Source organism: Tiliqua scincoides, chromosome 4, assembly GCF_035046505.1.
Source record: "Tiliqua scincoides isolate rTilSci1 chromosome 4, rTilSci1.hap2, whole genome shotgun sequence".
Classification (NCBI taxonomy): Eukaryota; Metazoa; Chordata; class Lepidosauria; order Squamata; family Scincidae; genus Tiliqua; species Tiliqua scincoides.
In genome coordinates this window covers 118,313,189-118,340,838 of record NC_089824.1, presented here as the reverse complement: position 1 = coordinate 118,340,838, position 27,650 = coordinate 118,313,189, and the positions used below count along the sequence as shown (strand labels likewise).

Sequence of the window (27,650 nt, the reverse complement as noted above, 5' to 3'; positions counted from 1 at the left end):
GGAACATTTAGAATTACATGTGGATGTTCAATGGTTCTTAATTTACTGTACTTTGCAGATTGGCCCTATGAACAGTTACCTAGAAGCAACTTCGAGTGCCTTCAGGGGGAATTTCTCCCAAGTAAGAGTGCATAGGATTGCAGCTTGTGGGTCTCCAGGTTGTCATTAGCATCTCCAGGTTGTCATTTGCATCCAGCACCTTCAGCGGATTAGTTGATGGTGAGGTAAAGGCAGGAAAATACACTAATATTTTGTGCCCATATGATTGATAGCGTGATTCATGGGGGGGGGGGGGAGTTACAGAGAAGTAGATACAGCACTTTTAGGTCCCTGTGCTTCTCTGTAAAGTCTAAAGCTTCCCTTGGTCAGCCACCGGCACCTGGTGTATGTCTCAAGCTCGTCATTCCATCCTGCTGGGTCTCATCCCTGTGCTGTTGTTGTTGAGGTCTGAACCCAGGAAATCACTCAGGTCCTGTGCACAGGAGGGAATGCAACAAACGCTGTGGTGAACAGTCTGTTTGTAGCAAGTAACAGGGAGCAGCTGTTCCTGATTGCTGACTCTGTGCAGCTGATTGTGGGTGTGCCTTGTGCATATAACAAGGCCGAAGACAAACACTCCTCGGTGAGTGAGGGGGTGAGCGTGTAGGGTGGTGAGTGTTAAGGAATAGGAATCAGGATGCCGTATATGTGTGTTGCTGTATGACTGACCAGTGTTGCTGTAAATATCCTTGTATATAATATATCTTGGTGATGGAACCTAACTCTCATGTCAAGTGCCTCTTTGCCTTCTGAGAGTTTGCCTTGGACATCAGCCTTGAGTTTCTGTTGTGCTGCCGTTTGATTTTGCTCTGCTGGAGACTCCTACACACTCCACCCCTAAACCTCCCCGCAACAGGTTATGGGCCCAGGTTGTTGATGTTTCCAAGGCTGTTCCTGTTTTCTTTTGCTGCCTGGAGGCGTGTGTCTTATCTGTTGTTGCTGTAAGGCAGAATGCAGGCTGCTGGCACCGAGATGACGTCGACTGGCTTTCCTATTATAAAGCTCAATGAGACAAATTACCTCACCTGGGCTACCCATGTGGAAATGTTCCTACGTAAGGAGGGGCTATGGACTGTGGTGGTGAACCCCCCACCCCAACCGGATGCTGCTGAAAGGAGGTTGGTGGAACTTGCGCTGGCTACCATTGTGTTATGTGTGGGAGAGAGTCAGATTGTGCATGTTCGTGGCATCACCTCTGCAGCTGTGTGTTGGGAGACCTTGAGACAGATTCATATACAAACAACTGTGGCCTCAAAAATTGCTCTCACACAGCAGTTGTATCGTGCTCGGATGCGGGCAGGAGCCAGTGTTACAGAGCACATGCTCTACATGAAAAACTTGTTCCTGAGGTTGCAGGAGCAAAATATGACTTTTCCAGAGGTGCAGAAAGCCTATATTGTGTTATCTTCCTTGGATCAGACCTTTGACCATTTGGTCACTGCCTTGGAATGTTTACCAGAGGCTCAATTGACTCTTGCTTACATTACTGGCCGGCTGCAGCAGGAGCAAGAGCGACGTCTGGAAAACAACTCCAGAGGAAGGACTATGTCTGCCCTGTTTCTGCAGGTGCAACTTGCGTTATGGGTGTGTCCTCCCCCGTGCCTGCACTGCACTATGTGAGGAAGTGTTTTTCCTGTGGTGCAGAGGATCATTTACAAAGGGCCTGCCCTGCGAGGAGGGGCTCCAGGAAGCCTTGAAGGCAAGGGCCACCCAGCAGACATAGACCAGATATTTCTCTGGTACATGCAACTGAAAAGGAGTCAACCTTCATTGTATGGATATTGGACAGTGGTGCAACTGAGCATGTAGCAAATTCTAAGAGTGTTTTTTCCACTTTAGGATCACCTGATAGGTCTTACGTGGTATTGGCAGACGGGCTGTCCTCTCCTGTGGAAGGATGTGGGGTGGTTCGCTTGCCAGAACTGTGTGAACCTTTGGAAGGGGTCCTATATGCTCCGAATTTACAACACGGTTTGCTCAGTGTATCAGCGTTGTGCAAAAAGGGCTATCATGTTGTTTTTGCTGGGAAGCATTGCACAGTGTCCAAACAAGGGAAGAAATGTATGCTGGGAATTGAAAAAGATGGCCTGTTTGTTGTCCAGCCTAGGGCTGAGGCACATGTTACACATGCTATCCACCCTAAGCATCATGGTTGCATCCATGTCTTGCATAGGTCCTTAGGACATCCAAGCTTTAAGGCTGTTTTGCAAACTGTAAAGCATTCAAAGGGCTTGAATTTAACCCCTTGTAAAGAGTTCCTGGACTGTGCTGTTTGTAAAAAGGTTAATATAACAGCAGCTCCTGTGGCAAATAGGAGTGAGCGGGTAGCTAGTAAACCCCTAGAGCTTGTTGACTCAGATCTAATAGGACCCATGGATAAATCCATTGGTGGTGCCAGGTTCCTACTGCTTGTGCTTGACAGATATTCAAAATATATGTTCTGTTTTCCACTAAGGTCTAAAACACAGGTGTTTTCTATGTTTAAAAGATGGGCGGCTTATGCAGAACGTAGGTTTGGCCACAAGCTAATTAGTCTGCAAACAGATCGTGGCACTGAATATTTAAACGAACCTTTTATGACTTGGCTAGAGAGAAAAGGTGTGCACCATCGTTTGTCAAATCCTAATTGTCCTCAGGAGAATGGTGTTGTGGAAAGATATGGCAGAACGTTGCAGACCAAGATACGCGCTCTTCTAACAGATAGCCAACTTCCTTATGGCTATTGGGCGGAGGCTGCAAAATGTGCCTGCTATGTCTTTAATCGTACCTACTCCTCTGTAGTTGGAATGACTCCCTATCAAATGTTACATGGGGAACCTCCCTCTTTAAAACATTTATACCCATTTGGTACATGTGGGGAAGTACTGGTGCAGAGAAGACGCAGAAAGCGAGCTCCCAGAGCTCAGCCTGTTACCCTGCTAGGTTATGAACCTGGAAGTAAGGGATAGAGGTTGATGACCAAGTCAGGCAAGTTAATAATATCCAGGTCTGTGAAATTTTATAACCCTAAGTGGACTTCAGTAGAACAAACTCCCTCTGTGTTTATACCTCTCGCAACTGGGATTGATGAAAGGGAGAATGCTTCTCAATCGCCTAGAGGGGTGTCGCCTAGGCAACAGGTACAACAGAGTAGGAGAGAAGAGGGACTATGTGAACCCAAAATTGAAAGTAGGCAGGAAACTGAAATAACTACACAGGATCCTGTTTCACCTGTCTTACGCAGAACCACACGAGTGACAAAACCCCCTGATCGTTATGTGCCCAAGTCAATTTCAATGTGTCAGACTGTAGGGCCGGAGCCCCGGGATTACTCCCAAGTTCAGAAGCTCCCTAGAGCTGAGAGGATACGCTGGGAGGAGGCCATGAAGGCTGAAATTGTATATAAAAGATCATGGAGAAAACCAGATACTTGTGACTGTGTTTGTGGATGATCTTATTGTTATGGCTAAGACTCAGCAGAAAATTGAGGAGGTATTAATAGAGTTAAGGAAACACCTCACTCTAAGAACCCTTGGTCCCATTAGCAAATATCTCGGAGTGAATGTAATACCCACTCCTGGAGGGTACAAATTACACCAGGCACAGAAAATAGTAGAGTTGCTAGAGAGGTGCAACATGAATGAGTGCAAAGGTTGCAAAACACCTATGGTCCCTAATTTCATGCAAACTGCAAGTGCAGAAAGTCCACCTTGTGATCGAGAAATGTATCAATCAGTAGTGGGCAGCGTGCAGTATCTTTCTCAGTGGACTAGACCTGATGTTGCTTGTGCCATTAATATACTGAGCAGGTTTGTATCCGCTCCTACACAGCAACATTTCCAAGCACTAAAAAGACTGCTAAGATACCTGAAGGGTACTCTACATCATGGGCTAGTTCTTCATCCACAAGGTCCAGAAGAACTACTCATATATGCTGATGCAGACTGGGGCAATTGTCCAGACACAAGAAAGTCTATTTCTGGACTAGCTATATTGTTTGCAGGTGCTCTGATCGGCTAGCGTTGCGTAAAGCAGACCTACGTTGCGCTATCCTCATCAGAAGCAGAATACGGTAGTCTATCCTTGGCCTGTACCGAGGTAATATGGTACAAACAACTGTTGCTAGATCTAGGGCTTAACATGAGTGTACCAATCCAAATTCTGGAAGACAACGAAACCTGTATTGCCATGGCTAACTCTGATAGAATTAAAAACAGAACGAAGCATATAGAGCTGAGACATGCTAATGTAAGGGAGGCAATACGAAACTGTTTAATTGTATTAAACTATTGCCCTACGGAGGCACAGCTGGCAGATGTATTGACAAAACCATTGTCTGTAACAAAACATGAAAAACTCTGTTATCAGTTAAGTATAAAAGATTGTGCACTGGGACAGGACCAGAATGATTTGGAGGGGTGTTGAGGTCTGAACCCAGGAAATCACTCAGGTCCTGTGCACAGGAGGGAATGCAACAAACGCTGTGGTGAACAGTCTGTTTGTAGCAAGTAACAGGGAGCAGCTGTTCCTGATTGCTGACTCTGTGCAGCTGATTGTGGGTGTGCCTTGTGCATATAACAAGGCCGAAGACAAACACTCCTCGGTGAGTGAGGGGGTGAGCGTGTAGGGTGGTGAGTGTTAAGGAATAGGAATCAGGATGCCGTATATGTGTGTTGCTGTATGACTGACCAGTGTTGCTGTAAATATCCTTGTATATAATATATCTTGGTGATGGAACCTAACTCTCATGTCAAGTGCCTCTTTGCCTTCTGAGAGTTTGCCTTGGACATCAGCCTTGAGTTTCTGTTGTGCTGCCGTTTGATTTTGCTCTGCTGGAGACTCCTACACACTCCACCCCTAAACCTCCCCGCAACAGTTGTGTTATGTTCTGACATCATTGGATAACATTGGTGGAGAACTGTTGCTGAAAGCTATGTCTAAATTAAGAATATTTGTCCTGGCTTGGCCTGTGTTGCATATTGTTGATGAGTCAGCATGGCATAGGCTGGACTTAACAGGAAAGAGGATGTTTCATGCCCAGTGTAGTACAGATTCAAGCCAAAAAGCACTGGCATGGAAAGCTTTAATTTCAGTCCCACCTTTGCAATAAGTTTGAGTATCAGAAATAGAAGCCATGGCTTGTGGCATACTGGTTGAAAATCACTGTCTAAATGCTTGGATTGGAAGGACAGGGATGTGGGGGAAAGGGGGAGAGATATCTAGGATGTTGCCTGCATCAAGAGTGGTGATATCAGCAGGTATGCTCCAGTGCTGCTTTCAATACTTTTATTCAAAGGCTCTTAGCTAAGAAGAGACAGGCTCAGCAGAAGGCACACTGAGAAATCTCCTTATGGGCAGTTGATAAGGTCTAGACCAGTGTTTCTCAATGTGTCCCCCTAGGAGCCCTGATACCATTGTTAGGAGTGAAAAGGGCTCCAGAGACCAAAAGGTTTGAGAACCACTGGTGTAGGTCATTGAGAGAGAGAGAGAGAGAGAGAGAGAGAGAGAGAGTGTATGTAGCTCTTGTTACGTTAAGACTACAATGCCATTAATCCCCAAATGCAGAGCATTTGCCTATTGCTCACTGCATGCATGGGAAGCTGGCCCTGGCCCCAAGGTATCCTGTCTTTATGTTGAATCTGTTGCTTTAACAATGCAAACTGATCCAGCAGGTGAAACCTATTGAGAACTGTGCATCAGTTAACTTGACATAACAAGCTATCAGGTTTTCCCTCAATTCCCTGTGAATATTTCAAACAACAAACACCTTTTAGCAGTTTTGCCATGTTTAATTACAAAAAAGAATGTGAACTTTTACTTTTGGTTATTTCACTGTGTAAACAACACTCTTTTGTAAAAACACTTTTCTTGATAAAAAAACTCTTAATATGGCATTGAAAATACACACAAGCAAACAAAACTTTATATATATATATACACATAATATTTTCATAAAAATAGAATACATCTTGGCAAAAATTACTTCCAGAGTTTGTTACCACCCTATACAGTGTATTGACACTTAACACATTGCTTGACCAAACTTGCTAGAGTGTGTTTTTCTTTTCCTTTTTATTTTTGAACCATCTTCAGTTGGGGTTAGGCAAAATACCATTTTAAGTTAAAGTTCGTTATTTTAAAGGAGATAGTAGAATTCCTTTCCCTTTTTGTCTGAAGCTGCTGTCTGGGACTCTGTTGTGTGCAGTGGGAGGGGCCAAGAAAGGGTAACAGCATAGACTTCTGGTTGTAGGTAACGAAAACTAAGCAGATGTTATCGGCTTATGCACCAAATCAGATTGTCCAGAGAAAAAGGGGTGATAACATCATCGGGAGTTGTGGAATGTAGAACTTAGTGGCCATAAATCAGGGTGTCCAAACTTCTTGGAAGGAGGGCCATATGATCTCTCTGGCACTGAGTCAGGGTCCAGGGGAAAAAATTAATTTATGTTTAAAAATTGAATTAATTTACATAAATGTATATATTAGAGATGAAGAGAGCCCTCGGCCCGCAGTTCATGCAAGGTTGAACAGTCGCCCTCATGCTGAGAGCAGTTGTATCAGGCCAGCACAGGCTCCACCTAGTCACCAGAGGGCATAGGCTCACTGGAGACTGGAGGATCCCTGCTGGCCTGATTGGGGGTCCCCAAGGACTGCAAATGGCCCCCAGGCCGGGGTTTGGGCAGCCCTGCAATAAATCATCAGAATAAATAGCTTTAATGTTTGTGAAAGAAGGAAACAGTTGTACAATATAGGATTTTTTCCCACATTTTCAAGTGTACACGTAACAAAGTAAAGTGTGAATGTGACAATTAGATGGTTGAAAATGGCTATATCCTAAAATATATGCACCAGAGAGCTGGGAATGGCTGTAGCTTCTCTGGCACCTGTATAGCTGGTGCCCAGGTTTGCTGCTGTGTATTGTGCAAAATCAGAAGTACTTACATGAGCCTCGGCCCTAAGAGCATTCACACACTCCTTTTAAAGATACCTGTTTATCACTGGAGACAGTGGTATCTTAATTTAAAGTGTGCAAATGTCAGAACAGTGACATTTCTCACGTCTGTTTTTTTTTTTTTCAGAAAAGGCACCTGAATCTCCCTCAAAAGTTAAAAAAGTTAAAGTATTAAACAAGATATATTTTTTCAAAAAATGGCAACATTACTTCCAATATTCTTTTCTGCGATGAAAGCAAATCATCTTTTGCTACTTCTGACCACTAAATTACCTATTTAGTATCTCTGACTGGTTATGAAGAGTCATCAGAACAATCTTTGAAAAGTGACTGCTCCAGTGTAATAAATAAAGCAAGTGGTTAAGATTCGGAGGAACCGTTGATTATGGCCATTTTTGTCAAGATGGAACAATAGCAATAGATTGGCAGTCAGAAAGAAGACACAAGGACAGAACATAGCACCATTTTCCCCCTGAGTTGCAAGATCTGCAACTGTTTGAAGATGAGGCAGCAGTCATTCTGGAAGTGGTGACACCCAGCGGCATGTATGCATGTGGTTAACATACTTTGATTACTGTCAGCAGTGCTTTCCTAGTACGGATATGCAGACACAGCTATATAGACAATGAAGGTGGTCTGATACTCAATAGCTCCATCAACACTATACGACAGAGCCCTGACTCTCATTCTATAGGTCTCTGGCTCTCGCAGAGGCCTGGTTGTATACACCACTCCTTTCAAGTTCTCATCCCTGAGTGCAAAAGGGATTGTCACATCCTCATTCACCATGAGGAAAGTTGTCCTCGGATGCATCACTCCATCTTCAGTGTAAGCAACTAATCGGATTAAATCCTGATTGGCAGCAATCCCAAATGGAAGGGAAACAAGTTTGTATTCCAAGGCATAGGGGCTCAAGGCACACTCCAAATCATTGGGTGGACAGTTCTTAAGACAAAACCTAAAAAAGTACAACAAGTCAAGGCTCTGATTGCATTAGAACATCAAAATAGCTAAAAGCTTTACAGGGCTGGCCCACTCATGAGATGGGGTAAAATGACTGCTTGGAGTGGCAGTGAACTGATGGAGGGTCCTGCACATACTCTGAACCTGCTGCCACTTTTGCCAGCCCTGTGTCTCTTCTTACCGGGGTACCTGGTGTCGTGATCTTGTTCCTTCTTCCTCGTTTTTGGGGACCAAGCAAATAGTAAACTGTGGTGGTAGCTAGGCTTGAGGAGGAAAAGGAAGTGGAAGGGGAAACTTGAGCCATAGCCACCACACTAGCAGCCATGTCTAGTGTCAGCTTGCCTGGAACTGTTTTTATGATAATATATAATAAGCAGTTTTAAGACTAGATTTGACTATAGAAGGAATCTATCAAATCTATTGAGCCCTAGCCATTAAATATATTTAGGAAAGCTGAGGCAGATACTAGAATCATCGAGTTCCTTTGGAGCAATATGAGGCACTTTAAAGATGGTAGTGGTGAACTTCCGTATGTAGAAAGTAATGCAAGGAATTTGGATGATTCTTGATTTGAACTGTCTAATTGTGGGAGAGTTGGGGAGGAAGAAGTGGTGATTTATTTTGGAGCATATATCTGGTCTAGTCTCTTATGCACTGGGTGAATCTCAATACAGGTTGAGTCTCATTATTCATGAAGATTCCATTCCCAGAACTCACATGGATGGCAAAAATTGATTAAAGCAAATCTATTTAAAAAAACAATGTCCCTTCGCTGGGCAATTTAAAAACAGCCTTGCTGACCTTTGTGATGTAAGACAGAGTCATTAAGCAGACAATCCATCAATCAGTCTCTTTCTAGGCACTTAGAAAGGCTTCACTTCAAGCCAGGGATCCCTCCCTTCACCAATACAAAGTGATTATCTTTCTTTCATGTGCTGAGGGAGAAGGGAGAGGTTGCTTGCCTGGGAGTGAAACTGTTCTAAGTGCCTAGAGAGAGAATGATTGATGAATTATCAGCCAGCTGTTCTCTCACATTAATGAGGCTATTGTTAAACTGTTTTTCTTTAATATAAAGGGCTCTTTTCATTATGTTAAGATAGAAAAATCCATAGATAATTAGGTTACACCTGTAATGGCTTGCGTGACCGTCTCTCTACAATAGTAAGAAAAGCAGTTTTTAAAATTGTGATTTTAATGGGTTGCATTTTTCCCCTTCTCCAGGGATCAGCACATTCCTTTTCATTTTCAGTGGCCATTCGTGTTGAGTCAAATCTGGATATTAAAAAATCCATGTGTAACAAGGTGGACCTATATTCTGTAATTCTGTACAAGAGTGAAAATGAAAACTGAAACAGCTAGGAAGGTTGAAACTTAAACTTACCCAGAAATGGGATCTCGCTGATAATTTGGAGGACAAGGTGTATCTATACACTGATAACTTCCTCTCATGTTGAAGCACATGCGATTTGGTCCACAGTGGATGTTTTGTTCAAGGCATTCATCTATATCTGATTGAAAGTAAAAGGACAAAACTCATCACATAAACAGCTTATTTATTTCAAATTAAGTTATTAGGTACGAAACAACCAGGTCCCCAGAGAGTGACAGGTAGTTGCATGTCTAACCTGATTGAGAGAGTGGGGGATGGGAAGGAAGTGAGTGCTTGGCACTAGGCATCACTGCCCTGGATCAGCAGGTGCTTACTAGAAGGCCCCCCTTTCATGACAGATCATGGCAGTGGTGGGATCTGAACCCCGACAATCACTGATGAACATGGCAGACATGTTTCATCTGATTTTTGATCAGGCATTTTTTTAAATTGGCATTGTTACATTTTGACAATTTTTGGCTTTGGGAGGAACTGCTATACTTCCCAAAGGTACAAAGAGCTTTTCCATGACATCTCCCTTGACTTGGAGATTTCTTGATATTCTTACCTTGGCATGTCTTGCCATTGGGCATTACTCGGTAGCCGGCTGGACAGAAACATTGGTAACTTCCTAGAGTGTTCCTGCACTCGTGCTGACAAACATCTCTGTTTTCACATTCATCAATATCTGTAAAATGCATGAAACTTAACCTTAAAATACAGATAGATAATTTCTTACTAACACTGAACAGCTCATCTAATTTAACATTTTGATGCAAAACTCCAGAAATTGAAATTTTTACACACATGCACAAATACCCTGAGCCATATAAGAACATAAGCAGCATGTGGGAGCTGCAGGAAGAATTCCGTCATATTCAGCACTCTTGAGACTGTTGCATGTAGCTTTTTTAATGGCTGGATTGCCATGTGTTGCCAGCCCCTGAACTATTAGAAGAGGAATCGCTTGTCAAGTCCTTCTAAACAGGAAGGAGGGCAAATGAAAATTGATACCTTCCAATTATGGTCTGCAGGCAACAGAGGGGTGGCAAGCACAGTCACTTGAGAAGTTATAGGGCAACTTCTCTAGGTCTAAGAACAAGTCAACATAACTCAGAAGGCTAGCAGGAAAGGGACTGAATTACCAAGAATAAAGTCATAACACATGTCTTCAGGGAACAACTAGACTGATTTATGGCTCCCCAGGGGTAAATCCCTCACTGGGTACAAATACATCCCTAATGCCCTTAATGAGCTCAGCTTATTTACACCCAAAAAATTAAACACTATTATTATTGGATCTAGCATCTTTTGGGTTGGGTGGGTACTGAAATAAAGCAGAAGAATTCAGTCTGCATGGTTGTGATGTTGAAATTTAGCAACCAGAGAAAGTTAAATTATTAGTTATGGACTTTGATCTGTATAGGGACCAAATCACACTTCACGCAATATGCTTTTAAAGTTTATACACCAGTGTCATGGTGCTTATCTATGTTAAATGTGAAGCGCAGGAGGGGAAGTATTTTTCTCAAACACAAGGAAATACATACACACATATGAAGCAAGGCTCTGCTATTCTTTGTCACTTCCCAGTTTGACTGTACTTCAGCAGTGCAATCCCAAGCATGTTACTCAGAAGTAAATCCCACTGTATTTAAATGTGTTTAAGATTACACCTAAAATCATGTTATATATTTTAGGGAGATAATTGTTCATCTGCTTAAGGGAATGTAAACATTATGTGTCACACTGCTTAGCGTGAGAAAGGGCAGGTTCTAGCACAGTTTGCTGTTAACATGCTTGCTTCAGTCTCTGTTCAAAAAGAATTATGAAAGCAGGTGTGTTAGTGAGATTGGAGAAAACATGGGTGGAATCAGAGGGCCCACCTGACTGGACCATTGAGAAATCACACCTCTTCCTGCTAGGGATTGATTCATGCCCCTTTCTAGAAGAGTAAGTGCAGTGGAACTGTAAGTGCTACTTGGGACAGGGAGGGAGTTTTCATTACACAGTGATCTCCAGTTTGGAGAATGGATCAATGGGATGAATAGACATCACTGAATGACTGGCAGCGTGATTATGAACTGACTATGTAGAAAAGCATTGGTTGGTCTGAGCTATGTCGATCCTGAAGTCATCAAGTTGTGTGCCTGTGAGCATGGGCAAGAAAGCCAGAATGGTCTGGGCTAAGTGTGTGATATTTCATTGGTAATAAACTGTCTGTTATCCCCATCCAACTCAGCGGAAAATTGTTTCAGAAAGCAGGATTCATCCAACATATGTGTTTTATATACTGCATTTAAGGACATGATGGACCTAGTTTTTGGTCCACATCACTGATAAATGTCTCCAGTGTGCCATAAACCAACAATCACTATTTCAAACTTGCTCTGACCCCATTTCCACAGAGATTGGTAGTAATTAAGTGCAAGCAAAGTTATGGAGCCTGCAGATCACATTAGAATAGTTTTTTCCATCTCGAAAACAAAATGGAGGGAAGTTGATATATCTCATGGGTAGCCTAGCAATATATACCAGGGGTGTCAAACTTGTTTCATACAGTGGGCCAAACAGCATTCATGATGCCTGCTGAGGGCTGGAAGTGACATTAAGCATGTGACATGGCCAGAAATAAACATGTTTTTCTCTCAGGAACTCAAATGACAGAAGAGAAAATACGCAAATCTTGACCACATTTGCAATATGGGAGAGCCCAATTATCATGCTGGCTGCCCTTTCAGCAGTGAACCTTAGTACAGCTCAGCAGCTGGCAGCAGCTCATAATGGTGCTTGGAGAGCCTGAGGCCAGAAAAAGAGCTTCCACGGGCTGCATTCAGCCCCTGGGCCTTGTGTTTGATACACCTGATATATACAGTAAATAAGGATGCACAAATCTGGCATGGTGTGGGTAGTTTCTGCAAGATGTTTATCAGTTAATTGGGAAGCAATGGAGGCAATATAGAGAGGCATCATTGTAGAGCAGGGGTGCCCAAATCCTGGCCTGGGGACCATTTGTGGCCCTCAGGGACACCCAATCAGTCTCCAATGAGCCCCTGCGCTCTGGAGACTTGCTGGAGCCTATGCTGGCCTGACAAAACTGCTCTCAGTGTGAGGGCGACTGTTCAACCTCTTGCATGAGTTGCAGACCGAGGGCTTCCTCCACTGCCTGCTGTTTTATATCTGTGATGCAGCAGGGGCAGTGAAGGAAAGGCCAGCCTTGCTTTGTGCAAGGCCTTTTATAGGCCTTGAGCTATTGCAAGACTTTCATTCCGTCATTCATATAAGTTCCATCTCTTAATATATTCATTTACGTAAATTTATGTAAATTTATACAATTTAAAAACATAAATCAATTCTCTTGTTCCTGGCCCCCAACACCCCTGTTGTAGAGCATGCCATCATCTATAGCTCTGTATAAATGTAATCCATCAGCAAGATGAATGAACAGCCAAAAAAATGGAATATGCATTATACACACACACACACACACACACAGACATATACGTAATTGTGACATTTACCTACACATTTGTTATTTCTTGCCTCATAGCCTCCAGGGCAAGTTTTTCTAACATTCCTTTTAGTCCTGGAGATTGGAACTCTGCTGTTCCTATACTCTGAGTAGGAGTTGTAGAGATTGGAAGAGTGCCTGAAATACTGTTGAGGTCGATAGTTGTCTCTCGCGGGGGAGAACTGAGCATAGTTATAGCTATTGTAATAGGAGCCATAATTGGGCAACCTCTCCAATCCAGCGCAAGATTTGCCATCACCTAATAAATGTTGTCCAGGGGGACAGATACACTTGAAGCTGCCGGGGCTGTTGGCGCACTGATATGCACAAGGTTTAGGCACTTGTTCACATTCATTAATGTCTGCTCAGGTCACATGATTCCAAAGCAGCAAACCATGTGACAAGGGGAAGGGTGGGAAAAAACACAAAACATAAAGCACATCAGTCTGTAGAACAAACTGAAATTACAAATGTGATTTTAAATCACAAAGTTCAGTTTTGCTGGGCTAGAACATAGTTCATGCATTAGTCTTCTGGTGAAACAGAGCATGAAAACCATAAAATCATCTTGGCTGCACATACCAAGAGATTTGCCTTACACCAGCTCAACAAGAAGACTCAAGGCAAACTGAGTGACCTATACATGTAATAAATATGGTGTCAATTAAAGGCCTGCCTATTTGGCTTCTCTTTGTTCTAGATTTTTCCAGAGCACACAGTTATCTGTCATTTTGGTGCTCTATTCCCTAGATTTGCCAAGTCCAGACCCTGAGCGAGTTTCTGAACCTTTAAGAGTTGCAAGTGTTTGTATTGTAATGTGACTGTTCAATTATCTCATGTTTTTACTTCTGCACAAAAAAAGAAAGAATGAGCTCTTGTGACCCCCCAAAATGACTGTGAGAAATTAACGGGGTAACAGAAGGTTATGGCAGTCGGTTTCAGGCATCTAACACTGAGACGACTGCCAACCTGTGAAAGAAGCAATGACATGCATAGTACTCTTGTTCTTTGTTAAACCCTCATGTAAAACAACACGCTGAATACCTGAGGGATATCATTCTGAAACAGGCATTCATCATTAATTCCCCTTTTAACATTACGACCCCCCTGCTTAAGACATACAAAGCCCATTTGACCCTACTTAGTATTTAAAGCTGCATTTTGTGTTGAAATTCAGCCTCACTTTTTGTACAATAGCTGGCTTTTGACAGGTAGTACAGGCATTTTCTCAATTGTTTTGGCTAACTTTTAGGTGTGTGACAACTGGTTTGTTTAACTACTTCAAAGATATTTAAGGCCATTGATTTTTAATTATTTTCAATAAACAATGTTTGTTTTCACAGATTAGAAATTCCATAATGTTTTAGTCATATCCCTTTGTTCACTGCCTTAAGTTTGGGACACTGCACTTTTGAGCAGCTCAGCTTTCCTTTGTCTTCACTAAGCTTGAGAAAGTTCAGGCAACTTTTCACAGCCAACCTTTCTGCTGTGTAATGGGGAATGGAAGAAGAATCCTCTGTATATGCCTGGAATGGAAATGGCCCAGGGTATGCAGTGGATGGAGGTGATCATGGAACTCAGAAGATGTGCTAGTACTGCGGCCTTTTTTGTTTTCGTTGATTTAATCTCAGATCTTTTGACATCTCTCTGATTGAGAGTGATATTCTGCTCAATCTGATAAAAATGAAGGGAGTCTAGAGTAGTGCTTGCAATAAAACTGGCAACATATATATATATATATATATATATATATATATATATATATATATATATATATATATATAGCTTTTCAAGACTTTGTCTCAGATGTGTAGAGCCTTGGGACATCTCCAAGATGGTTTTCCAGCCCAGAGGATAAAGAAGCAGAGGCTTGAGAGGCAAGGACAGAAGTTTCGTGAGACTTATGCAAGGCAAAGTTGCTTCTTCTATTGACTTGATTTTGGAGACCGTCCCTGTCTTTGGCCATTACTGTACCCAACACCAACATGGCTAAGGCTGCAATCCTAACCACACTTTCCTGAGAGTAAGCCCCATTGAACAAAATAGGACTTACTTTTGAGTAGACCTGGTTAGGATTGCCATTTTGCTGTATCTTGAGGAGAGAGGAGGCTGTTTTGTGCAATTCTGCTGCCAATTCTACTTGAACTAACAGCAGATTGTATAAGAGTGCTCTTTGCTCTTCACTATATGGGGGTTAGGGGGAAGAGGAACTTAGGCCCCTGACTTGATTTGGGAGAATGTTCATGCCCAGGATACCCCCAGATTTGTGCCCACTGCCTTACACCCAAATGAGTCACAGGTTCCTGCCGCCCATCAGAACCACTTGCATAGGGACTTGCTCTGTTGGTCCATCACGCAAATGATTATCAGAGACTGGTTGATCCACTGGCTCCAAATGATGCCTAGAGCTTTGGTCACCAGCTGAAAGAAGCTCAGTTAGAGAATGGGGGACAGCCTGTGTGGCATCTGGCATGGTGGGAGAGCTGGCCAGTGTCTGTGGTTCCTTTTTCCCTTGTCATCTTTTGAGGGCTTACTGATATAATCCACTGGCTCCTGCAAGCCACAGATTTTCTGCAAGCCACAGATTTTGCTGGCATTGTACAGCCTGTTTTTCTTGGTCTGAATGTTATCCACCCTGGTAGGTTTTTAACCTGTTAGGCTAAAGCCACTGTTGGCAAAAGTACTGTTGCCTTTTGAGAGATAAGAGGGTGAATGGAGATGAACAACATTGCAACCCTGCAGATTGGGGTGAGACAGGACTGGAACTGGGAATGGCCACCCCAGGAGGATGGAAAGTTGATCTAATCACATGGCCCTGTCTCAAAGAGTGAGTAGGAGGGACAAGATAGGCAAGGATATCCTCCTCCATTGTTGGGGCATATGTCTCCATCCTGATGCGTACAAACATACTTTCTGTGGTGCAATAAAAATGAGTTGAACAATGACTGGAAATTATTTGTATTTTAAATCAGTCATTTTCTTTTTCCTTTTTCATTAGGCAGTCTTAGAAGTCTAATTGTCCCTAGAGCCCACACTGACTTCCTGAAGTATAGCATCTCAAACAATAAGCAGCACAATTGGCAATAATGTTTATCTAATTCTGGCTTACCCATACAGGGTCTTCCTACTCCCTGGGATCGGTAACCTCTGGGGCACACACAACGGTAGCTTCCTCGTGAATTTTCACATATCTGGTTGTATCGACACTGATGTGTACCGTCTCTGCATTCATCTACATCTAACAAGGAACACAAATGCTTGGAGGTAATCAATCAAAATGTAAATGAACATTTAAAAGCAGCTATTTCTTATTAATGTAATGCTTCTCTACCAAGCTGGCCAAAGTTTTCTGCAACTGAATCTAATTTTTTGTGGGTTAAAACTCTGCAGTTCAGATACTGTTTTGTGGAGCCCTGAGAGCAGCCCTAGGCTGTTAGGTAGACACCATAACTATCACTACAGCTCCTCAAACAAGTGGGCTGCATGTAGTGGGCTCCCTTTGAGCAGTTGCAGTGCAGTTAGAAGGGTTTGTCGTGTGGAAGAGACTAGCTCCCCCACCACAAGGGATTTCATGGGCCTTACCTAAAGCCCTTGGTTCACGCTAACAGAGAAGCAAATTCAGCCATGCTTTTTCTCTGAGACCAGAACTGTGGAAACCTCTCCCACTCCTTTTTTCCCCCTCCAGCTCTCCTCCTTCCCACTACAATCAAATCCCCAGTTTTTCAGTCCCAGTTCCCCCGCTTTACCCACCTAATTTCTCTATGGTCTTCTCTTCCTCTTATTTTTTCCTTCCATGCTTATGTCATTATGTGTACCTTTCCCTCTTCCTCTTTCCTCTAAGGGTTTCCTCTTCCTTCTCCTGCTCTCTGTACTTAGCAATTTTTAGGACCTAGCTGCATGAATGGCTAATAGCCCAATCCTGTCCTTTCCTCTCCCTGCTGGTACAGCTGTGCCAAAAAGCTGTGCACTGTATCCAGCTGGGAGAGGGAGGTGGTGGAGCAGGAGGCTTCGGGAAAGAGGACTTATACCTGCTTTCCCCTCCCTAAGCCTCCCACTCTGCGATGGGTCTCCTTGAACCTACATCAGCTCTTTAGTTCGCACAAGTCTGAGAAGGGATTTCTCAGATTGCTGCTGCCAGAGGATAGTATCTGGCATGCACCACTGCCACCAGATTCACTCCCCTCCCCTGTTCCTCCCCCTCCCTGCCCTGTTTCATTGCCTCCCTGCCTCAACTGTGGCCCTCACCCCATCAGTTCATGACTAATATTTGTAAAAATTATGGGAGAATAAATATAACCTTGAAACAGCTGGAGATCTCCCTGATTCTCTGCTACAGCATTTTGGGTGAAAAAAATATTATAAAAAAGTACCTACCTATACATGTTCCATTCTCAGCCTTGGTCATGCCATTCGGACACAGATCAATACATTTATAGCCACCTCGTGTATTTTTGCACAGCTGATCAGGTCTGCATATATTTTGTCTGCATTCATTCACATCTTTATAAAGATAAAAGAATTTATAAATATATTTATAAAGAAAACGTACGCAAGAGTTAAAGGAGTCCTTATTTAGAAGAGATGTTGTGTGTGTGTCCCCCAAAAAGAAACTTTATAAATAGTTTTGTTCATTCTCAGTTTCCCTGAAGTCCAACTCATACCCATGCACTTTCTGCCCTTCAGCTGGTATCCTGGATCACATCCACACTGGAAGCTTCCAATAGTGTTGAAGCAGCGTTGATGACAGGGGCTAGACTCTTGGCATTCGTCAACATCTGTTGAGTAATAAAGATATCATTAAATATTTCTTACCTTGAATTTTTGCCATACTCATTCATAGAGATTTTACAAAACAGAGGCTAAGTGGTAGGGGAGGGTGCAGTTTGAAATGAGAGAAGTGTTACTTAATCCTTAATGGCCAGGCTTTGTAATAAAGTTGGTGCCAACTACCACAAAGGGCTTCATAATTAAGGAGCATGTGTTCTCAGACACATAGCCAAGGCATTATTTATTAAATCCAAAAAACAGCTGTAATATTAGCATGCAGAATCTAGTTGTTTTTTCCCACCTGGAATAATTATCTGTATGAGTGAAACTCTGGGCAAACGTTTTAGATTAGCTTGATTAAAGCTTGGAGGAATACCAAGGGACAGATAAAATTGTTTTTGGGGCTGGCTCTAGTTCATAGACCACCAGTTAACCATCCTTGCTCTAAGTAGCAATTATTGCTGACAGATAAACCCATCTCTTCACACCTTGGCAACTCAGTCCATTGGATGTCCTTTTGAAACCACTTCCACATCTAACTACACAGTGATAGGAACCAATGATGTTCTCACAGTCTTGGCCAGCATGGCAGGAATGCCTCCCTAAAGCACACTCATCAATATCTACAATAAAGAAAAATCCATATTTCAGCACAAGAGAACCATGATTCATTTCATCAGAAAACATTTCCTGAGATCCGCCTTGGGTGCCCTTCGGGAAGAAAGGTGGAATACAAATTTAATAAATAAATAAATAAATAGATAGATAAATAAATAAATAAATAAATCTGTGGTCTGAAGATGGCACATGGTCAGTAATCTTGGGACAGCTAAGCAGGTCCAGGTCTAACTAGTACCAGAATGAAAGACCACCTGGGAACTCCATGGATGCCACCTTGAGTTCCATCATGGCAGAAAGTCAGGATATACAGTAGCTATTAAGCAAAAACTGCTAGAAAAAAGTTTGTGGCCAGAACCCAAAGCAGACTGAAGCCAACTAATTTCTAGAATTGATTAAAATGAGTCTAATTTTCTCTTGCGTTGTGACCTTTGTGATAGAAAATGAATTTCTCTCATTGGGCTACTGAGTGAGAACTAAAATGACACTTACCTTGGCATGCTCTTCCATCTGCTGATATGGTTAGGCCTTTGGGGCATGAGCAATAATAGGTCCCTATGGCATTGTGACATGTGTGGGAACATGGATTTCCAGATGTGCATTCATCTTCATCTAAGAATAAAGGTAAAGAAAATTAAGCAAAATTGCCATTCACTCATACATACATGCTGGAACCTTTATCATTTCAGTATTCATTTTAAAAAAAACAACTGCTTTTCACATAATTAGAGGTTCAGTTCCCGGGTTTCAAGGCCACATTCACTGTTTAGATTTTAGCCCAACATTTTGCCCTATAATCTGTATGTAGAGCATTTATTGTCAAGGGATTAAAAACAGAAATAAAAACTCAGCCTCAGCCATGCTTGCATTCTGGTGATCAGAAACACCAGAATTTTAAAATTTAAAAGAGAGCAGGATGGAACAGCAGGTGCCAATAAGAAAAAGGAACTGAACAACAAGTGGATGGAACTGGTGGGGGATGGGTGACTAGGGGAGGGACCAGATCAATCAGGAAGCTGATTAGCTGTGTTCTTGGATCAGAAAAGCCTGGCTATAAATACCCTTGTCTTGTCCTGACACTCAGATGGGAGTGGGCTTCGCTGAAATCAGGTCACAAGGGTTAGGGGTCTATTGAACTTCTGGCAGGGATATTTGTTTTAGCTTTTTGTCTACACATAGTGGAGCTTTAACTTCCCTCTCCTAGTTTTTCAGTATTTCTCAGGTGTTAGCTTAGTTTTTATTTCTATTTTTAGTCTCTTGATAATGCTCTATAGCAGTGGCTCTCAAACATTTCAGTACTGGGACTCACTTTTTAGAATGACAATCTGTTGGGACCCATCGGAAGTGATGTCATTAACCTGGAAGGGATGTCATGGCCAGAAGTGACATCATCAAGCAGGAAAATTTTTAACACTCCCATACAACAAAAATCTAATCAATTAAGTAGGTTAAAATTAAGATAAAAGCTTACAGTAAGTATAAGTTGAAAAATTTATTGAAAATAAAGAGCCCTCTTAGGACCCAATCCTATCCGATTTTCCAGTGCCAGTGCAGCTGTGCCAATGGGGCATGTGCACTGCATCCTGTGGTGGGGAGGCAGTCATAGAGGGCTCCTCAAGGTATGGGAACATTTGTTCCCTAACCTCAGGGCTGCATTGCGGCTGCAGCAGTGCTGGAAATTTGGATAGGATTGGGCCCTTAATCCTCCCAAGCAGTTGCTGATCTGCTTTTAAAAAATTCCCCAAGCATCCCAAAGGCTGCAATCCTATCTACACTTACACAGGGCTAAGGCTCGGAAGACAGTAAGACTCAATAGTACAAAGTGCAGTGACAAGATAGCAATCGGAATGGTCAATATAAAATCAAATTGACAGGTTATTCCTTTACCTGAGCAGTAGGGTCCAGCAGAGTCCAAACTAAACCCATGAGGACACTGATTACTTTGGTCTCCTGTGAATTAGTGTAAGAACAAGAACAGTAAAAGATTACATTTCTTTTCAGAAGCCCGTCATGCATCTTGATTTAAATGTTTTCCTATTCAAAATGAAACAACTATATTCAGTATGCAATAAATGTAGTGTCCTTGTGGAACATAAATTGGGTAGTATCCAACCTCCTCCATTAAGAGTCCCTAACGGTGGAAGTACTAAATCAAAATGCTTGTGTATAAAAATGAAAATAAAGTCCAAATTGAAAATTAAAAAATATTCAAACTATTGTGATTAATCCATAGGCCACATGTGCTTCATTATTGAAATATTGACTATGTTGCAAAGAACAGTTTAGGTTATTTGAATGTCCATGCCCTGAAATAGCTAATTTATAGAATAATTCACAGGTGAAATCACTGTCAGTAAGTTATTGTTTAAAAGAGCTAGGTAACATGTGTTGGCGACCTTCAGTATCGAAAGACTATGGTATCACGCTCTGAATGATGGTTCTGGAACAGCGTCTAGTGTGGCTGAAAAGGCTGATTCGGGAGTGACAATCCCTTCCACACTGGGAGCAAGTGCAGTCTGTCCCTGGTCTGTCTCCCTGGCTATGGGCCTTCCTTCTTTGCCTCTTTGCCTCAGTCTGTTGGCCAAGCGTCTCTTCAAACTGGGAAAGGCCATGCTGCACAGCCTGCCTCCAAGCGGGCCGCTCAGAGGCCAAGGTTGGAGGTAACATGATGATCAAGCATACTTTAAGTATAGGATTTCCTATGTCAGGGCAGAATGATCATGGGCACTATTTCAATGAGGCTCATAAAATCTGAAAGATTATTGTAGTTCTGGACTCAATGAATCTGTGACAGGTTCCAAATCTGTGATTTTACTGAGATACCATTCTAGTAGTTTTCTCCCCTCACTGCTCTGTTTTTGCCCTTATTAGTACTTATCTTTCTATAAGCAACTTTTATTGAGTTCTATGTGTCTCAATAAAATGCCTGCACATCTCAGCCTGCTAGAGGAGGCAACTGCAAGTAATTTTAGCAGGGACATCCTCAAAACAACTCTGCATCTACTGGTTCCCATTTTTCTACCTTCCCGTAGTCTGGGCAACATCACTAAGGAAGACCACCGACACCGACTCTCCCTCTCTCTCTCTCTCTCTCTCTCTCTCTCTCTCTCTGTGCTTCTAGATGATTGGTTCTTGGTCATCCTGCTTGGGCTTGAGTGCCCAACAGTCAAGCATATGGCAGTGGAGTAAAATTACTTGCTTACCTGGTTTGTCTGGTCACACACACCCTTTGACCATGGATTCAGCACATGCTCTGACTGCAGTGCTATATGCTATGCGTAGGCAGGGGATAGGATTGGGCTGTAAGTTTTGAACGCATACAATGGGTTTTAGTACAAGGTTTATTTTATTGGCTGGTTACAGATGGTGTGTCCTAACCTGAGCTCTAGAGTCTTGAAATCTAAAGAAATTTCCTAACTTTCCAAGATATAAACCATTTCAGAGGTTGCCACAACAGAAAAGGATAAGGCATCTCTTTCTATTTAAACAGTTTCCCCCAAACAATACCTTTCATAATGGAAGCACGGATTTTAAAAGTTAGTGATTCTTCCAGTGGATTGTATTCTATTTCAACAGAAGAGGCTTGCAGTGTTTCCACCAAGAAGGGCATTCTTCCACGATTCTGATCATAAGTAATAGTATGGTTCCATGTATATGGTACACTAACTCCATCTATGGTGAAGAGCCGTGTAGAATAAGCATAGAGCTGACCAGGGCCTGTCTGAATATAATCTTCTGTATAATCCTGAAATGAACATCAGAACACCACATAACAGCTTACTGGAGTGAAAGTAGAAGAAAAGAAGAAAAAAAACTTCCTTAAAAAATGGAAAAGTGGAGAGTAAAGCTGCAGTTTTAATGCTAGCAGAGTGCAGGTGAGAGAAAAGTGCCTGTTAGCAATATGGTACAAAATTATTATTAAAAGCCTAGTGATAAATCTTGACCTGAACCATTAAGCTATCCAAACCAAGACAATCCTTGGCCATCAGGTGCTTTTAAACAGAGACCCTTTTTTGACAACAAGTAACTCTGCTTTGTTCTTAAAGCAACAGCAGATATTTTCACACTCCTCCTTTTGTGCAAAAGAGAGGAGACAGGACATTTTAATTCAGGGCGCCCTTACAGCCCAGTCCTAAAGGCAGTGGCAACATCAGGTACAGAGGTGCCAAAGCAGCTATCAGTGCATCCAGTGGCACCAGTAGGAGGTCCCACCTCTTACTGCCTCAGTTCCTCCCCCTGGCACACCCTCCTCCCACCCCAAAGCTCTCACTGCTACCCAGAGCTCTTATCTAGCTCTGGGCAGCATCCAGCCAGTGCTGGGCTTAGCACTGACTGGCACAGTGCCATCACAAGCACTGACTCAGCACAGAATGTTGCGGGCATGCCTTATGGCACGTTTGAGACACCCAGCACGGGCACTGGAGGTCAGTGCCAGCACTGGCCCAGCTCAGGACTGGGCTTAGACTCCTACTTGTCCTTTTAAGCACTGGTTTAGTATTACATCTGAACCAGGACTAAAGTCATGCTTCTACTAGCTTGTCCAAGCCATTCTTCACACCAGTGAAACTAGAGAATCATGACTCAAGGTGGCCAACTATTTTAGTTTAGTTGGGGGAAGATTTCCTAAACAATAGTATAACTGAAGCCATTTCTTTACATAATTTACCTTTACATTAACATCAGCTGACGATTGAAGCTGTAACATATAGCCACTAATGACAACATCCAAGAGTAAAGCACCATCTGAGTCCAAACCACGGGCAATGTGAGTCATTCTCAAGATCTCCCCTGTGAATTTTAATACATTTTATTTTATTCATTTATTAAAATATTTATATCCTGCACATTCTCCTCCCATCAGATGCTAATGCATCAAACAGATTTATTTTCATAAGCAAGCCCAAGTCCAAAACTTACTGACAGTCATCAAAATTTGCATACAATTTTTTTAAAGTCAGTTTCTTGGAATGGATAGTTGATACAAGTTACATAAAAACACATATCCAATATTTGCCAAAATTATGTTTTCAAAACGTCCAACACCTCAGTCTGTTCTCGTACTCTTATAGTTTGATGTTCTCTTTCTGCCAAACTTCTTTCTATCCCTTCCCCAGGACTTCATTTTGTGCCAAGAGGCAGGGTGTCAACAGCTCAAAATAGTTTTAAACAAATCTTGTTTGTTAGTTATACAAAGCAGAAACACGAATCCCCTATTTTTACTAACCAGTAGCAAATTCCACTTGGGTCTCTCTCTTGAAAACTGCATTAGTGAGTGAAAAACCATTCACAGCTTCCCCAATTTCTTTGGCGGTCGTCCAATAAACAGGACTTAGAACAGATACTAGTGTTCTCATTGCTGGACCTTAAGGGGGGAAAAAACCACAATAAGTACAGCAATTTTTTTTGTTTTATAGCCTACCATGTAGCTTCCAGAAAGCCCCAGTTTGACTTACAACATTGCACAACCTTATAAGAACTGAAGAATAGCCCCGCTGGATCAGGCCATAGGCTCATCTAGTCCAGCTTCCTATATTTCACAGTGGCCCACCAAATGCCTCAGGGAGCACACAAGACAACAAGAGACTTGCATTCTGGTGCCATCCCTTGCAGCTGACATTCTGAGGTATCCCACTTCTAAAATCAGGAGCTTGCACATACACATCATGGCTTGTAACCCGTTATGAACTTTTCCTCCAGAAATTTGTCCAATCCCCTTTTAAAGGCATCTAGGCCAGATTCCATTACCACATCCTGTGGCAAGGAGTTCCACAGACTAACTACATGTTGAGTAAAAAAATATTTTCTTTTCTCTGTCCTAACTCTTCCAACACTCAGTTGTAGTGGATGTCCCCTGGTTCTGGTGTTATGCGAGAGGGAAAAGAACATCTCTCTATCCACTCTATCCTTCCCCTGCATAATTTTGTCTCAATCATTTCTCCCCCCCCCCCCCAGCACTTTCTTTCTAGACTGAAGAGCCCCAAATGCTGCAGGCTTTCCTCAAAAGAGAGATGCCCCAGCCCAGCCCAATGAACCTTGTATAAGCTTCATTATTGATTACAGTCAAATATGTTATGAAAACAGCATAATCTCAAAGTTTACAAAGAGTGATACAAAGAGTGATGCAGAGGGCACAAGGATGCAGGTCTCTTGTTGTCTTGTGTGCTCCTTTGGGCATTTGGTGGGCCACTGTGAGATACAGGAAGCTGGACTAGATGGGCCTATGGTCTGATCCAGCGGGGCTGTTCTTATGATCCTAGTGATGGTAAAAGCAAACTGAAATCTGCTTATTTTGCTTTAAATTCCTCTCCCTAGAGACACAAGGTAATCACATCAGTACTTACTATCCTATTTGAAAATCATGTGCAATCGCAACATTAGATAAATTCACAATTCATTAGTCTGAAATGGCTATATGCCTTGACGTTCATACAACAGTTTTACATTGTCTCATATGGGAGGACATATGAACGTGCCCATATAACAAATGCAAGACATGACATGTAATGGTAGTAAAATAAAAAGAAACAGTGCTATCTCTTAATCATGATGCATACAGGCCATTCTTACCAGTTATGATCCAGTATTCAAACATAATAGAATTGTGGAATTTTGACAAGCTTCAGGGAAATCTCTGTGTTAAAGAAATAGACTTACCAAGATTCCGAGGAACATTTGTAATCTTGGCTTGTATTTTTCTAGTGTCCGAATCTGGATTATCTAGTATGGTGGCATTCAGGAAAGCTATTCCAAACTCAACATCATTAATATTTCCAATGATGCTTCCTCTAGCACGTGGAGGCCCACCTATTGCCAGGAAAGTAGAGGAAAAGCCAATCTGTAAAAACTTTTACTTTGCAATATTGGGAGGGGGGGGGAAGAGTTGTAAAACGTTTCTTCGAAAGAAACCAGTGGGGCTTACAAAAAATTCTGTTCCACTAAGATAATTTTCTCTGTTGCCTGCCTGCTGTATCTTCCCTTCCCCCCCCCAAAATGAGTAAGATTTTCAGCCCTACCCAGTGCCCAGTTCAATTTAAGATCTTCTGTTTAAAAGAGATCACTGTCAGGATCCAGCTGGTTTTGCAAGTCTAAAAAACAAAAAAGTTCACCTTACCAGCTGAAGCCTCTGTTTTTATTCTTTTTATGCGGGGGGGGGGGTTGTCTTCTGGAGCATTTGCTGAGCTCCAGTTTCATCAAATTGGGACCATTCTGGTGGCCTCACATTCCCCTTTGCCTAGCCTGACCATAAGCCAAGACATGTTTGCTTACTCACAAGTAAATGCAACAGTTTGGCTTAGTTTCGCTATCCATACGACTCAATACATTCACCAGCTTGGAGGGAGGGACCTCCTTCTCAGGTGTTTTGGGGGGAGGGCTGCATTAATTAGATCAGGACCATTCAGTTGTCTTTGAATCCCTCTCAGCCTGCCCTTTCCAATGGACTGCAGCAAGTTTGCCTTCTCTCAAGTAACGCGTGGTATAGCTGTTTCACTTTCTATAGGGCTCCATGCATTTTTTTGTTTGTTTTCTGGTTTTTTTGGTGATAACTTTTGATAAAACGGAGATATTTCACTCCGGCTTTTTCATTGCATTCTATGGTGGATTCCACATCCAACAGTATATAACATGATTATTATTCCTAACCACTGCAATTTTAACAGGTCACCTCCCCAGTGCACATCACCCCCCCTTGCGCGTCACCCAGTGTGGCCTACACCACCTGCACTCCCCTAGCAACATCACTGGGTGGGCATGTCATGAAGTTGATGGTACAACTGTCAAGGCTCTGCTCTTTATGTACTTCTGCTGGTAAAGGAATCTGGAGCAGGGCCTCAAATGCTGAACAAAGCATCTGGGTGCAAACATATGAGAAAGTTGATTCATCAAGAACCCAGTTCCCAAGCCCATGTAGGGTCCAAACAGCACCTTAAATACAGGCCAGAAATGGATTAAATTATACTTGTGCAATTTATTCCATCCAGTGGCTACTGCCGCATTTTCTACCAATTTCAGTTTCTGGATGCTTTTTGAAGAGTATGCTGCATACAGACTGCATGTTACAACAATCAGCTAAGCAAACATAAATTACCTTAGCAAATTCTGACTTCTCTAGGAAAGGGCATAGCTAGCATACCAGCCAAGCTGGTGAAATGCAATCATAGTCACTGCTGCCACTGAAACATCCAAAGCAGCACTGGCTCAAGGAGCATTCTTTCGGAACACAAAAATACATACTACCAGTGGCGTAGCTAAGGGGATACAGGGGGTAGCAGTCACACTGGGCAATAAGCTTTAGGGAGGCAACACGCTGAGCTTGTCACCAGTGTGTTGTGACAAAATTGTAAAAAAAATTTGGTATGTATGAATAATACCATCATGTTATATATCATTGGAAAGGTAATTTAAAGCAGAATGCAATGAAACCCCATTTGAATATCTGTATTCTATCAAAAGTTATGGCCATTTAACCAGAAAACAAAAACGTAATTGCCTTATGGAACAAAAAGTGGCTTTTCATAACTCAAAACTGACCCTTGAGATTGATTGTTCCAAGAGCCAATGAGATGTTGTTATGATACAGCATGGAACCACTAAGATGGTAATATGAGTCAGCTTTCATTTCCATGAATCATAACACAGCTACTCCTGCTAACTGGTAAAGGGGCACTTTTTCAAGTGGTGCTCCTCTTATATTTAGCAGGGGGAGAACAACCATCACCCCAACTCAGTGTCTCTAACCAATAAGGGGCACACTTTTATTTATTTACTTAATTAAATTTGATTTTGTCATGGAGCAGGCTACAAAATCTTTTTTGATTCCAGGTAGCATATAGATGTTTTAGCTATGCCACTGGCTGGGGAGAGGTGGCAGATCAAGTGTGTGGTGAACTGCTGGAGGGAGAAGGCAGGTTTCCCCCCAATTTGCACTTTTTAAAAAGCCGAGTGTGATGTCACTTCCGGTTGTGAAATCACTTCCGGGGCATCATTTTGAGCTCTGCACCAGGCCACATGTTCATTAGCTATGCCACTGCATACTACTTTTCATGTCTGCATGTGACCCATTTCTTTGCTTTTTCCAAAACAGCATGGGAGCACTGCATGAAAAATACAATTTAAACTGTGCTGGGGGGGATTATGAGGGCTTTGGCACTGTGTTACTGCAACATTTCCAATTCTGATAGTATTCCCCCTTCCCCCACTGAAACATAACTCAAATTCCTCAGTAAGTTACAAGCTACTCCAAAAATAATTTGATCTTCCTTTGGTTCAGTATGTGGATCATATTATTTCTAAAGGGCAGCATCACCTCAATGAGCAGGTATAGTCAGCTCTGAATTTGCCTGGACTTTATTGGACTTGTCAATAAGAAAAGCTTCATGGGTTTTGTGGGAACCGCTCACTATTACAGGCAGTGGATCCCAAATTTTATTGCTATTGCCAAATCTAACTGATCT

At 42.4% G+C, this 27,650-nt stretch overlaps 1 protein-coding gene across 2 annotated transcripts in view; it reads right to left on the bottom strand.

Moving 5' to 3' along the window:
- Positions 1 to 5,872: 5,872 nt before the first annotated feature.
- Positions 5,873 to 27,650, bottom strand: part of LOC136649750 (hemicentin-1-like) — a 180,377-nt gene continuing 158,599 nt past the window's right edge. The window contains exons 88-101 of one of the 2 annotated variants that reach the window (XM_066626612.1): positions 24,853 to 25,002; positions 23,423 to 23,560; positions 22,865 to 22,986; positions 21,706 to 21,943; positions 20,086 to 20,148; positions 18,691 to 18,810; positions 18,069 to 18,203; positions 17,475 to 17,588; positions 17,188 to 17,313; positions 15,923 to 16,051; positions 12,824 to 13,174; positions 9,871 to 9,990; positions 9,315 to 9,441; positions 5,873 to 7,928 (exon numbers count right to left, since the gene is read on the bottom strand). In XM_066626612.1, coding sequence (XP_066482709.1) covers positions 7,562 to 7,928; positions 9,315 to 9,441; positions 9,871 to 9,990; positions 12,824 to 13,174; positions 15,923 to 16,051; positions 17,188 to 17,313; positions 17,475 to 17,588; positions 18,069 to 18,203; positions 18,691 to 18,810; positions 20,086 to 20,148; positions 21,706 to 21,943; positions 22,865 to 22,986; positions 23,423 to 23,560; positions 24,853 to 25,002 — 2,300 coding nt within the window. In that variant the 3' untranslated portion in view covers positions 5,873 to 7,561. The remainder of the gene's footprint in view (positions 7,929 to 9,314; positions 9,442 to 9,870; positions 9,991 to 12,823; positions 13,175 to 15,922; positions 16,052 to 17,187; positions 17,314 to 17,474; positions 17,589 to 18,068; positions 18,204 to 18,690; positions 18,811 to 20,085; positions 20,149 to 21,705; positions 21,944 to 22,864; positions 22,987 to 23,422; positions 23,561 to 24,852; positions 25,003 to 27,650) is intronic. The other variant, XM_066626614.1, reaches the window with a different exon arrangement.